Source organism: Stegodyphus dumicola, chromosome 4 (assembly GCF_044657685.1).
Source record: "Stegodyphus dumicola isolate Sdum_Otavi_A_Nest chromosome 4, ASM4465768v1".
Lineage (NCBI taxonomy): Eukaryota > Metazoa > Arthropoda > Arachnida > Araneae > Eresidae > Stegodyphus > Stegodyphus dumicola.
In genome coordinates this window covers 52,308,906-52,324,441 of record NC_140771.1, presented here as the reverse complement: position 1 = coordinate 52,324,441, position 15,536 = coordinate 52,308,906, and the positions used below count along the sequence as shown (strand labels likewise).

General features: G+C 34.3%; 1 protein-coding gene across 3 annotated transcripts in view; it reads right to left on the bottom strand.

Annotated features, from left to right (window-relative positions):
* Positions 1-1,763: 1,763 nt before the first annotated feature.
* Positions 1,764-15,536, bottom strand: part of LOC118185470 (protein FAM50 homolog) — a 66,452-nt gene continuing 52,679 nt past the window's right edge. For 2 of the 3 annotated variants that reach the window (XM_085814860.1, XM_085814859.1), the window contains 2 exons: positions 10,158-10,286; positions 1,764-2,734 (listed from right to left, as the gene is read on the bottom strand). In XM_085814860.1, the coding sequence (XP_085670986.1) occupies positions 2,387-2,734; positions 10,158-10,286 (477 nt within the window). In that variant the 3' untranslated portion in view covers positions 1,764-2,386. The remainder of the gene's footprint in view (positions 2,735-10,157; positions 10,287-15,536) is intronic. The other variant, XM_085814861.1, reaches the window with a different exon arrangement.

The window sequence follows — 15,536 nt, the reverse complement described above, 5'->3', positions numbered from 1 at the left end:
ATGTGTTGGCTCCACTACAGGGGCCATTTGACATTTGCTCCGCAGATCTGCTGCAGAGCGAAATGTTTTTAACTCCGTTGGCTCTGGTACAGGGCCATCAAGCATTTGTTCTGCAGCTCCATAGGCTCCGCTGCAGAGCCAAATGTTTTTAGCATGATTTCGCTTAAGATGAAGTGGTATCGCTGGCACTGGCAATTGTTATCTGTAGTTAAAACGAGCCCAGTCTCTGTACTGTTACAGTTAAACTGTTTTTTGACCTTTTTTATGGTTCGTAACATGGAGAAAAATAATTATTATGATGAGAATTTAGAGTTGAGTGGTAGTGAAGACGTGTCTGATTTTCAAGTTTTAAAAGATATTGCGAAAGACAATATTGATTCTAATTCTGACACTTCAAGTAGTGGTTCCAAAATTATACTACCAAAGAGACATTGAATGAGAATTATTGAAAGTGAAGATGAAGATTCGCAGGAAGACTTCGACGTGACACTTGTCCAAGTAAACTCAGTATGCACATGGGAGATTGTTTCCAAAGATATAACACCATGGTGAATTACAGAATTTTAAATTTATCTTTCATTTTCAAAAAGAAAGTGCATATGTATAAAATAAATAAAATTAAAAACATTCACAAGCATGCATAATTTTTCTCACTTAAAATAAGACTCCATTTCACTCGTTCCACTGCGAAAATGTGCCAGAGTTGCCGTTAGGCAATGGTACAAAAATGCCGTTAAGCAATGGCATTTTCTAAATATTTAAAAAAGAAAAAATATATAGTGTATTTTTATAAAAATATTTATTAGGTTTATCATGAATTAAATGCACTTTTATTTAACTGAATCATATAATCATATCCCTCCCCCCCAAAAAAATCTTAAGAACTGCATAAATAACTTAATTACTATTAATTAATAATTACTCAGTTTGTTCATCAGTAGCAAATAGATTAAATGTGAAAGGTAAATTTTACATTTCTTACATTTTCCCAATCACAACAAATTTGAATGAAAAGTAGGGCTAAAAACAGGAAAAAGAAATACTTAGTATTATAATTAAGAGAAAAATGGCAGGAAAAAATCTGTATTTATAAGCTACATAATTTGGAGAATAAGTTCATTTGGTTATGTAAACTAAATCAGAACTCAAATTGAGAACATACAAAACAGAAAAAAGAATTTTCTGCTTATATATTTCCACAGAAGTCAATTTCAAAACTACTAATCCAATAAAGGTTTGTAACTATCATCAGAGTCAATTTTGTTCTTTCGGTGGTTCAGGTTTTTATGTAATAAGCGATAAAAGGCTCGGTCTAAAAAACACAGCAACAACTAATTTATTTACAAGTTACTAAAAGAGAGCATAATATTCTTTTGCCGGTAATTGTTAGGGCCAGCAACTCTCTTACAAAACATTCTAATTTGGAGAAAAATGGAGGAAGGTGGAGGGCCCTCTAAAGGTGTTTTGCAACAATCAATGAGAAAAGAAGATAAATAGCTATAGATTTAATTTACTTTTGCAAAAATTTTGCTTTACTCAGCTGGATTATGATGGTAATTCTTTCCATCATTCTGTAATAAATAAATGTATTTTTTTTGACACAGACAATTAATCTGCATCCTGATGTTGAATTTGTATATATATATATATATATATATATATATATATATTTCTTACAGAACTTATAATTAATCATTCACTGTTTTTGTACTTCCTTATATCCTCATGATAAAGAAATTATTGATGCATTTAGAAACAAAACATTGTTTTCCAATGCTTTATTTTCATAAAGACTCTCAATACATACATATATACTACTGCTTTACCATGTTTCACAGTATATTTAAAATACATAATTTTAATTATTTTTTAAAAATATGCATTCAAAATTATTTTGATTATGACGTTATGATTTTGAATAAAAACATATGATACTTTTAAGAGATACAGATGAAAGGTTCTACATTCTGCATTTGCAGTCTATACAATCAAAAACGTACATCCCACTATGTGTTCATGTGGGTATTGCGAGCAGTGTATAAAATCTAAAAACTCTTAAATTGTTTATTTGACAGAAGTTAAAGATAATTGATCTATGATTTATCATAGTAGAATGTGTCTAAGTTTTTCTGTTTCCACTTTTTTTATAAGATATTATATATGGCAACAAGACTAGTGGTTGATAGAATATTGTGTTTGTGATAAAGTGAAAAAAATACAGTCCCTGTGATTTATTTAGTGACCCAGCCATAGCACAACATGTTAAGTTTGTGCCAATCTATAACATGCAAATTTCAAATATAACTTTTAGCTTCCTTCAACATAAGAAGTTAACTCACATACCCTTTTATTTATTGGAAATAAGACAAGTATTTGGAGTTTTAATCTATTTCTTTTTATCAGATATTGTATATTTATCATAATTTTTGGTAGGATCATATGGTTCCCATCGAGATGCAGGAAATATGTGCTTATTTCTCTCATACCAGCTGCGAAGAAGAACTTTTCCAGCATGAGATTCATCTTTCTCAACAGTTGCATCACTTACTAACCTAACATCATCATGCACATCAAAGTTAAACAGAGGTCCACTTTTGCCTCTCGCTTTTGTAACAATAAAATCATAAAATGTGTAATGATGAGGAATTATTAAATCTTCTTTCACATACATCAGTTGATCCCCAGTTACAGCTCTTAATTCATGAAATTCTTTGCGTAAAACTTCTAGGCATTTCTGCAATAAAGTAAGAGAAACGATTAGATGATTTACAATGAAAAAAATCATGCACACAGCATAAAAATTTTTATATTTAACTAACAATACTAATTAAAGTAAGTAACAAGTAACATTTTCTTTTCTAGTACATAAAATTAAAAAAAGCATCTTTTGACAAGTTATTGACTCCATTAACTCAGTGGTTCTCAACCTTTTCCCCTCATGCACCACTTTCACTATTGCTAGACAGACAATCATCCCTCCCCTTTTACCAAAGCTTGAAAAATACATGTACATTTGTTTAAACTTAGATTATTCTTCAATGTGTTTCACGAATGAAACAAGAAGAAAGTATACAGTCACAAATTAAATTATTTACATAAATTACTTTAAATACATTAAACAACATAAATTAGAGCACAGGGTGAAATTAAAAACCGAGTTCACTTAGCAATTTTTCTGTCAGTGTAATATGAGTCACCAAATGAGGTAGCCACTTTATAGCTTGTCATAAAGAGCTGTGCAGTGATAATATATATAATATTTAACATGCTGAATACCAAATTTTTGCAAATCTTTGATGTTTTTTAAGTAAAAACACATCGCTATGTACACAGGAAGAATGAAAATGTTGTGCATTGCCCTGCTATTGCACACATTAAACATTATATATATTATTCATTCCGTATAAAATAGTTATTCTTTTCATGAAGCTTTACATATCATTAGGGTTGTCAGCATCTAGCTAGATTTCATGCCAACATTTATGTTTATCACTAAATATTGCCAAAATATAAGCACTGACATGAAATATCTAATCAAAATCAAACTTATAAAAATTAAATACAGTCAAAAGTCTTTAATCTGGACTCGTCGGGACTTCGGCGATTCCGGATTATCGATTTTTCTGGATTAGAGATCATCAGTTCAAATGTGATAAGATGGCATGCAGAAATTATAAAATTAAAAATATGAAACCGCAATTTATGAAATAACGAACAATTATGATCTAAAGGGTATAAAAATTAAAAAAAAAAAAAAAAAAGCTTAATATTTATTTGTTTACTTTATTACACATTTCTTTCAATGTAAGTTGTTTAAGTTGCTTCGTTTTATGTGCTAATACTTTCTCTTTAATTCTATATAAACAGACATAATTTCTTGTTCAGTTACAAAGTTCCGTTGTTCAAGTCCTATAATTACTGTGTTGAGAATACCGATTTGTCAATCGAAATTTTTTCAATAACCTCTGTGTCACTTTCTTCACTATCGGAAGTGAATTATAATGAGGAGGAATTTGATTTAAATCATATCAAAGACGGAGTACATCGAGATGAAATACTACATTTAGTAAGGAATTATAAGCCAAATAAAATAAAAACATCTGCTCTGAAGATAAGGATTGTGCTGACAGATCAACTTCCAATTCATTGCGCGCCGCGACGTTCTCTCCCCCCCCCACAGAGCAGTGTGAAATTGATAAACAGATTTCAGAATGGTTAGAGAAACAAAGGATATGCCTTTATCCATTTTTTGCAGCAATCCCACTTTTGTTTGATGGACATTGAAACATACTTTCGCTTTCCTTTGGCAGCTCCAGCATCGGAAATTCTATTTGACATAATTGAAAGTTCAAGCTTACTTTTATAAAATTGCTCTAACAGTCTGCAAAAAATAATAAGCCGTATCCAATTCGAAGATTAAAGAACAATGCAATCTGCAACATTAACTGAAATAGATAATTAGATAATTTTAGCTTAGCTTATACCGTTCGTTATACATTAAAAGCGCATGTGTAAACGTATGCGCATGTGTAAACGTATTATGCGCATGCACACGCGCATATGCATGTGCATAAAAGTATTACGTGCATGCGTTGACGCATGCACAGAAAGTTTGTAGCTTTGAGGTCCGGATTATAGATCATTCCGGATTATGGGTGTCCGGATTAACGACTTTTGACTGTAATAATTATTCCAGATACCAAAATTTATACTGAAAAGTATTTCAAGTACCAAAACTTATACTAAAATGAAACACAGAGACAGAGAGAAAACAGGAGATAATTTAACAGTGGGAAAAATTTTCTAGATAAAAGCTCTAGCGATCACCATAGTAGGCCGCAAGATGAAAAACAAGGGGTGGAGAAGCAGCAGTTAAACAAATCTGTGGTGCTGATGGAAAGATTGTGCAGTTACCTGGCTTGTATACAAAATCCTTCTAAATTACAATTAAAAATAGTGTGCTTAAAAAATTTAGATTTTGTTGAATTTGGTTAGCAGAAGTCCAACTGGTTACAGAGACACAAACAGACTTCCTTTCTAAAAACTATTTTCATAAAAATTTTGAAACAAATCAAATTTAGTGTAGAAAATATAAAAGTCATTGCTGCATAAGGCAAACATTACACTTGTGTAGGAAAGGCCACTTTAAATGTTCAAGTTAAAAATGCAAGACAATTTTTTTCGTTGCTTATATATTGTTATAGGCTCCAGTAATTTTAGGTATGTACTTTCTCAAGACGGCAGGGGCTTGGACTGTTAAGCTACAGTTGCAAGCCAAGCCAAGAAAGCAGCACAGCTACCTGTATTGGTGCTGGAGCAGATGCAACCTGAAGAAACCGGAAGACCCAGTAAGAAATTTTACTGATTTATTTTCTCATAGAGTGTAACTCAAACAGTGCATGATGAAATTGAATAGACAAATAATGGCCCATGCAGAGCCAAACCTTATAAATATGATCAAATTAAAGAAGATATAATTGAGGAAAATACTGAAGAAATTCGAAAAAATAAAATAATTATTCACATCAACAGTTCACATGCTAGCCTGGTAGTGTTACATCGTAAGAAGAATGATTTGTCTTGCATTGTCATGGAGAAGGAGTACATGCTTACGATTCACCAATGCTGGCTCTTTATGCACCCGTGCCTGATGCACACATTCCAACTGTTGTGAGTAAAGGCCTGTCATGATGATTTGGCCCACTGACAGAAGCTCACAGTGCACCACTTGGCGATTAGTTCACCAAGCACATAGCATGATCTTGCATGCATGGTGAGAAGGTCTCACAGTATGTGGCACAGGTTCCGATGGTGACAACCAATGTCTTGAACGCCTATGTGTGTCATACTGGACCTATGTTTCATTGCTGGTGAGTACTCGATCAAATATTAATGCATTATGGTGCTGAGTAAGCAATGACAAACAGGCAACTACACACTGCTGCTTGTTTGCATCAGACAGTGAGTAGGGTACCCACTTGCTCAGCTTGTATGCCTTTCCTATGCGGCGCAAATGAAGTCTGATTGTTTCCACAGATACCTGGAAGTGTGCAGCAAGCTCACCACATGTTTGGCTACTGTCACTCTCTATGGTTGCTCTCAGGGCTTCATCATCCAGAGCTTGTGGCTGACTGCTGCATGGTGCATCACTATGAGATATTCCCTGACTTGAACTTCTGAAACTATTGCTTAGTGGTTTGTTCATTAATGGCATCATCCCCAAAGGCCTGGCAAATTCGGTGATTTGATTCTGCTGCTGGCAGGTTCACTTTAAAATCATACAGCAAAGAACTCTGAACAAGCACCTTTGACATGTCCACTTCAATCAGTCACTGTGTGAGTTATGTTTAAGGTACCGATGCAACACGTTTTTATACTTTTGGTCTATGTTCAGACTCCTATCCTAACCACTTCATCGCCAGGTTTGGCGACTATTTCTAATTTGGGGTTTACTCTTCCAATGTCATATCAGAAATGACAAGAATGTTTTAGGTTTACAAATCTTGGTTAATGCGAAAAAAAGGCAGCATGGGAAAAAAGGAACAGTGTATAAATGGTAAGCGCTCCGATGGACATGGAAGGCAGTGGTGGACCACATTGATGGCCGAATGTCCAGCAGATTAGCAAATTCCCCTCCTGGGAGCAGTTTGTCCAAAAGTGGATGCCTGATTTTAACAAACAAAAGATAAGTGAAAATTACTCTATTTAAGTATTAACACTTTCCAATCCTTAATTTATTTTTTTTTTAACTAACCAACAATTCTTTAATTCATTTATAAAATAGATAAAAAAAAAGAGGGTCTCAATAAAACATATTGCAACAGTGCAGAGTGCATAACAAATATTTAATCATTAAAAACATCGATTTTTTTCAATGGACCAGAAATTAGTTTCTAAGAAACATCCATCTTAAAAAAAAGACGGAAGTCAGTTTATAATAGATACCTGCTTATGGATAAAATTACACAACTAAAAAAAAAATAAATATAAATTATAGTTGAATATAATATAAAAATTAATATAATTTTACTTATATTAAATCTAAGAAAATTATTATTACAAAGTTCATACTGCCCAAGCAATTAATATACAGTGGAACCTCAAGATACGAGTTTAATTTGTTCCAGCATTGAGCTTATATAGCCAATTTTTCATATCTAGAAACAAACTTCCCCATTGAAAATACAGTCAAAAGTCATTAATTCGGAATGATCTATAATCCGGACCTCAAAGCTAAAAACTTTCTGCGCATGCGCCGAGTTGACACATGCGCATAGGCGTTTACGCGTGCATGTAAGACCTTTACAACTGCGCATATGTGTGTGCGCAAGCTCAGAATACGTTTTCGCGTGCGCGTTTTATGTATAACGGATGGTATAAGCTAAAATGATCTATTTCAGTTAATGTTGATGATTGCGTTGTTCCTTAATCTTCGAATTATTTCCGGCTTATTATTTTTTGTAGACTATAAGAGCAATTTTATAAAAGTAAACTTGAAATTTCGATTATGTCAAATAGAATTTCCGATACTGGAGCTCCCAAAGGATCTACAAAACGAAAGTATGTTCCAATGTCCATCAAACAAAAAGTGGAATTCCTGTAAAAAATGGATAAAGACATGAAGAAGGTGACAGAGAGGTTAGTGAAAACGAAAAAATTTCGTTTGACAAGTTAGTCGGTATTCTCGGCACAGCAATTACGGGACTTGAACAGCGGAACTTTGTAACTGAACAAGAAATTATGTCTGTTTATAGAATTAAAGAGAAAGTATTATCTCATAAAACGAAGTGACTTAAACAACTTACATTGAAAGAAATGTTTAATAAAGTAAACAAATAAATATTAAGCTTTTTTTTTCTAAATTTTGATACTCTTTATATCATAATTGTTCTTTATTTCATAAATTACGGTTTCATATTTTTAATTTTATAATTTCTGCATGACATCTTACGAGATTTAAACTTATGATCTATAATCCGGAAAAATCGGTAATCCGGAATCGCTGAAGTCCCGACAAGTCCGGATTATAATGACTTTTGACTGTAATAGAAATCCAGTTATCCGTTGTACCCCCCTCAAATATAAATACATAAATCAATTTTCCTAAAAAAGTAACACTGGTGAGTAATACCTGGTGTTTTTCAGATAAGGTCCAAGTACAGATTCTTAGTCTTAGTGCAAATGATAGTTTCTGAAATCGAATCGCCCTTTAACTTCTCATCAATCCACACCAACAGCTTCTCAACACCTACTAGGGGTTTTCGACAGTGCTTGGAAGTAACGGTAACTCTTTTGAATACATCACGTTTCTTAATTTCTCTCTTCTTCTTCAAAATGGTGCAGATCGTCGATGTTGAACAGCCGCAAGTCTTCGTCAATTCAATCACATTTACACCACACTTATGTTTATCTACGATTCCTTTCTTACTTTCAATGGCTATGGTTTCCTTCTTTTTCTTTGCAACACTATCTGAGCCATAAATTATTTTAAGAGGCATCGCAAAATAATTATTTTCATGTCAAATGTAAAAAACAATTAACTCAAAAGTGCACAAACACATAGATCAAAGAACACTGAGTGATCTGATGAGGAGATTCCCCAAGTTGAGCTGGACTTTGAAACATGCCCCACATGCCAAAAACCTGGCTTGGTACCTGAGTCAATCCTTATATTTAGAGAAGAATTTTTGGCTCATACATTCCTCACATCTCGGATATCTCATATATAGAGGTGCTCGTATCTTGAGGTTCCACTGTATAAATAAAATAAATTAACTTAAATACGAGGGCTATCCAGAAAGTAGATTACGTTTTGGAATAAAAAAATAAACAAAGTATAGGAAACAAATTTTATTATATACAGATGAAAGCCACACTCAAATACTACTTTTCTACATAGTCACCATACAAATTAAGGCATTTATCGTAGCGATGTACGAGCTTGGAAATTCCTTCGTCGAAAAATTCGGCCGCCTGCGCCTTCAACCACTTCGTTACCTCTTCTTGCAGCTGTGCGTCGTCATCAAAACGCTGCATAGCCAGCCACTTCTTCATTGCTGGGAATAGGTGGAAGTCGCTCGGTGCCAGGTCGGGACTGTACGGCGGATGAGGAAACAACTCCCACTTAAAAGATTCAAGAACTTTACGAGTGACATTTGCCGTGTGGGGCCGGGCGTTGTCGTGAATCAACAAGATCTTAGAGCTCAACATTCCTCTGCGCTTGTTTTGAATTGCTCTTCTGAGTTTTTGGAGAGTTTGACAATACCTTTGAGAGTTTATTGTAGTGCCTCTTTCCAGGAAGTCCACCAAAATTACACCTTTTCTGTCCCAAAAAACAGTCGCCATCATCTTCCTTGCCGACATTGTTCGCATGCATTTCTTGGGTTTTTGGGGAGAAGTTGTGTGCCCCCACTGCATTGATTGCAATTTCGTTTCACAGTTCACATGTTTCACCCATGTTTCGTCACCAGTAACGATGCGATCGAGTAAAGAGTCACCATCCTTATGGTAAGCGTCCAAAAAGTTCAACGCTGCAGCCATTCGCTGTTTTTTGTGGTCCTCTGTCAAGATTTTTGAATCCATCTTGCACAAAACTTGTGGTAACCAAGCTTTTCGCTGATGATTTCGTGCAACAAACTTCGCGAAATTTGTGGAAAACTCAAAGAAAGTTCCGTTATTGTGAAATTTCGATTTTCACAGACTTTAGCATCGACTTTTTCGAGAAGTTCGGCGGTCACTATGCTGGGTCTCCCACTTCGATCTTCGTCGTGAACATTGGTTCGGTCATTTTTAAATCTTATGACCCACTGACGCACTCCACCTTCAGTGATAATGTTGTCCCCATACACTTCACGAAGCTGCCGATAGATTTCTATCGGTTTACAGTTTTTTGCAGTCAGAAACCTTATTACTGAGCGCACCTCGCAGCGCGCGGGATTTTCAATTAACGCAGACATTTCAAACCATCACAGTATCTGAACGGAGCACAGCACGAACCTCTCACTAGCACGGCTAGATGCAGACTGAGCTGCGCAACGCTCTGACCCCAAGATGGCCGCGCTAGCCCCGCCCCTAGCGGACACAGACGGAAACGTAATCTACTTCCTGGATGGCCCTCGTAACATATATTACTTGATTAAGCCAATAATATCAAATACCTGTAAAAACTGGTAAATGCTATTGCCCTTTTTCATTTTTACACTTCGTCGATGACCTGACCCATCCCAATAGCTAAAGGTAATTTCAATTTCTTCATTTTTTAACTTTTCTTGCTTTTGTACCCACTCCTACATAAATAAAACATGAATGTAATTATAAATAAAGCAAACTAATGACTATGAGCTGCAGTTTAATTCAAAATAAATACACTTAATTTTTAATCTTGATTTTAAGTATATCTCTGCTTCTTAGATGATTTTATGTAAACGTTTTACATTCTGATTATCTGGAGTCTTACTGCAAGACTCCAAGATTTGCAAGGAAAAGTTGCAAATGTGCTGCCAACTCTAGACAGTATTTATAAATTTGTTGCCAATTTAGGACAGAAGCATTTGTTTGGATATCAAAACTATTTTGGTACTATTCTTTTAATAGGACTACATTCAGAAATGTATGTACATATGAATCGTGTGCATATATGTGTATATCATGTACATATATACATGCATTTATTTCTTAGTATGGCCATGCTAACAGAAAAGTACCATGTATGTAAGTGTGCATGCATGCACACACACACACATATATATGTTACAGTGAAACACCGAAATCTGGAGAATGTCGACTTTCACCAATGAATGTCAACATTCACATAGTCTCTTGGTGTATGACCGAAATATTTTCCAAATACTCTTATTTCTGACTTACACCGGTCAATGTCGACATTCACCATGTACTAATGGTGAATGTTGAACATATAACAATATTATATTTTCTTCTCCGTAATTCAGTCGCGAATAAACGCACTTGAGACTTGAAATAAGAACTTAAGAACATGAGAACCTAAAACACACAATACATTCAAAATGAGAAAGGAAAATAATAGAAGTTAAAAACTTACTTAATTATACAGTACGTTCTAAATGAGAAAATAAAATAACAGTAATAAAAAACTTACTAAATTATGTGATTCAAATCTTATTTATTGCAACAACTTAAACTATTATGGCACTTTATGACCTCTCTTTTCGACTTACACCAGAGCATATCTGTGATTGTCGACATACACCAGTGAGGGTCCGAATATACAAGAATGTAGTGCAATATTCGATCTTTCACCAACGTATTTATTTGGTGAATGTTAACATTCTCTGGTGAAAATCGACATTCTCCAATTTCGGTCTTTCACGGTAACATATATATATACATAACTAGGTTGCCATATAAATATCTTTTGCTAACATTGTGCGTTACCTCCTCAGTTCATTTTTGAAGATTTTTGAGTAAGTGTGGAGATAATCAGACAGTATCAAATTTTACTTAGGTTAAGTTTAGAGCGAAAAGGAAACATACAAAATTCATAATATGTAGTTTAACAAATAAGTAATTACTTTCATTGGTAGTTATATTTATATCAGCAACTTCTCAGTTCAAAAACATAAATAAAATGTTAAACTTAAACAAGCAAATTAGCAATAACAATTAAAACACAGTAAATACCATTTACACTGTCTAGGCAGAGCTCAACTTAAGAATCATTACAATTTACAACAATAACAACCCCCCCCCGAAAAAAAAATCAAAATTTCCTACTGAATATATTTATTCTCGACTTTTTTAGTTAAATCATAAATATACATAGAAGAATGTTCCGAATAAATTTATACTCTTCAATACTTTTAAAATAAAGAGAAATTTTGTAAACATTTCAGAATACCAATTAAAAAAAAACTCTACTGAAAATGATTACATGGTATATGATAGAATGTACCAAAAAAAAAAAGTTGATTTATATTAAAAAATCGCTTTCTTTGCTATAACAAAATGATCAGGCCAAGGGTCCTGTTGAAATATATCTGTTAGCCACACTATTTAGAAATTTTAAATTTTGCATATACAACATATGATGTACATGAACTCAGTTACATATTGGTAAGAAAAAGTTTTGCTTGGAAGATTGATATCAAAATTCTCAAGATGAAATTCATCTGAGCTAGATTTTTCTAGCAAAATTACTTAAATATACTTTTAATTGTGTTAAAAAAAACTCGTCATGCACATTGTAACACTACCGGACAGCACTGCGATAAGCCAGTAAGAACAGAGGTAACTTCTTGTTATAGTCCAGCTGGTTTCTGGAAGCCATGAGCAAGAGTTTATTAGAATGGTTCAATTAACCCTTTAACTGCTTAAGCCATGTTTAAACATTCTCAGAGTTTCCTTTAAAAATGCTTAAGATGTGTTTACATGAATTTCAAATTGCACGAAAAATGTTTAAGATGTGTATACATAAAGCCCAAATTTGGCCAAAATTGCTTAAGACGTGTTTAGACGATGCAATCTGGTCTTCTTTCATCTACCTTTCTGCAGGCGGCTGTCAGTCGACACAAAGCTCTTAATAGGGTGTGAAGTCTGTTTGAAAAGAACACTTTACGGAAGAGTCCTGAGAGTGAAGAATCACTGTCAGACAGCAGGTGTGTATTATCTTTCTGGCGACTGCAAGCTTGTAAATGAAGATAAATCGTTTTAGTACAACAGTTTGCCTTGTGGTTATTTATACAAATGAAAGTCAAACAAAACCGCTCGTTGTTATAGTACAATTACAAGAAATTTAGAAGAAACAGGAAAAAAAAAATAATTGTAATAATAATAATAATAATAATTGTAACTTAAGACATACTTTTTAATAACCCATATATTATACAATGTATTAAAAGTTGACTATAATTTCTGATTCGTCAAGAATAGGAAAAAACATATAATGTTGCAAACACCTATTTGTTTGCTTTTGTATTTTAAGTGCAGGTGATTTAATGGTATATTCTTCCTTTTTACATTTTGAAATGTTAAAACTGTGCTTTCAGCATGTCTGATTTTTGTACTCGTATATGTGAATGTGTGTTCCTTATAAATGCGAACTGACATACAAAAATATCTTGGATGTTGAAAGAAAGATATTCTACTCGAAAATTTCAATTAAATTGCATAAATTTATATGCTGATAGAAATTCTAGAAATATTTGTTTTTTAAAGTTTTATTATTAAGATTTAAAATACAAAATAGTTTTAAAATCTAGGGAAAAAAGTATGCGTTTTTTAGAAAGAAATTTACCGGTATAAAATTGCATAAAATTAACGGAGTGCAAGTTAAGTAAAACAGTTAGTGTATAGAAGGGTTACATATACTGCGCACAAAAAATTAGTCAGAGGAACAATTAGCTAACAAATTAAATAAATTACATTAAAAAAAAAAACGCGTTGTTAGAAAACCTCTCCAAATGTCAATGCTGATAGCAGCACTACAAATGAAAGTTATTAAGTTCCTAACTTAATCCGTTGGTACTCAATAATTTTGGCCCACCAGCGACCGAGCGGTAAGGTCGCGGTCTGAGTTTCGAATCCCGCAAACGGGCTGGGTTTCATAGTTTTCCCATGTGTGTGACATGGATATGAATGAGTTTTACTTAGAAAGCCTACCACAGCGACTAGTCTATCATTTAGACAGACAGATCTCGTTTGCTTTGCAGTATTCAAATAATCGGACAAAATTTGACAACAAAGACTAATAAATGCATATACCGAAATAAAAATAAAATAAATGCCTATTACAAAACTAAAATAAATGCATACAGCCAAAAGTCGTTAATTCGGACACCCATAATCCGGACCTCAAAGCTAAAATCTTTATGCGCATGCGCCGCATTGACGCATGCGCATAGGCATTTTACGCGTGCGCGCAAGACATTTACGACTGCGCATATGTGTCTGCGCAAGCGCAGAATACGTTTTTGTGTGCGCGTTTAATGTAAAATGGACGGTATAAGCTAAAATTATCTAATTATCTATTTCAGTTAATGTTGATGATTGCGTTGTTTCTTAATCTTCGAATTGGATCCGGCTTATTATTTTTTGCAGACTGTAAGAGCAATTTTATAAAAGTAAGCTTGAACTTTCGATGATGTCAAATAGAATTTCCGATGCTGGAGCTCCCAAAGGATCTACAAAACGAAAGTATGTTTCGATCTCTAGGCAAATGTGTTAATTACAGGGAAGGTTTCATGGTTTTCCCTCATGCGAACGTAATAAGAATTCTTTCCCTTTAAACGTCCTTTACAAGACGCGACTCTATTAGTCATATAATCCTCAGGTGCTGCGAACAATTCTAATAACAATTTTTATTATATAAAATTTCATATAAATTTATTCTAGCTGCCGCTTTTGTGTACATTATATTTATGAATACAAATCTGCGATTAATATTGAGAATACTATTGATGCAATTGATGTTATGATTAATACTGAAAATAATGTTTAAGCTAAAAATCAATTTGAACCCTTTTTTATAATAAGTTAACATGTGCCAAAGACTTCCCGACAAAGATTTTGGATTATGGTAAAGCAAATAGGGCTTACTTGCCTAAAAGAAGAGATTTTCTGAGGGAAACAGGTTGGTAATTCACAATACACTTGTGAAAAACCTCGAAACATCCCATGCAACAGCTAGGATTTAATATGCTCAACTATCTTTCCTCTCGACTGTTACTGGGCTTTCTCAGCTTACAAAATATGTATTTTACACTCATGTCCATAAATTAAGGATAATTCGGAGTCACGTTGAAATCGGACTCTAAAATAAATATATCACCTGTAAAATCACTACACACATCTACAAGAATCATATGCAAATTTCAGGAAGTAACCAGATGACACCAATGGTACGTCACAATGATGAGAGTGTAAGAGAGTGATATATAAGGAATACAGGCAAAGAAGTAAAATTGTTCGCAGGCACTTTATAAGCATTTCAGTGCAATAACCAAATAGTTATGACATAAATGATGCATTTGGATGATTTTTAACGTGGCAGAATTATCGGCCGGCTGGAATGTGGGCGTACCCAACTGGAAGTATCAGACGAACTTGGAATTGCCCACAGTGTCATCTCCAGGCTTTGGCAACGATTCCAAGATGATGGTAATGTGAGTAGACGTTACAGTTACAGGACAGGTTGCCTCAGAGTTACAACGCCGAATGAGGACTGATATTTGGCAGTTACTGCCAAAAGAAACAGGCAGAGCACAGCATCAGACCTGTCTCGTCAGCTCTCTTCAGCCACTGGTACGACAATTTCAAGGCAGACCAGACACTTAGGGCAGATAGGCTTGTAGACCTGTCAGATGCGTTCCACTTACTGCAACTCACTGTCGCCTGCGGTTAGCCTGGAGTAGAGAGCATGCATTGTGGACACCACAACAGTGGGCTTGTGTGATGTTTTCCAACGAGTCCAGGTTTAGCTCGCAGTGTGATTCTCGCCGGACTTTCATATAGAGAGCTCCAGGTACCTGTTACCACCAAGAAAACATCCCTGAATGACACCG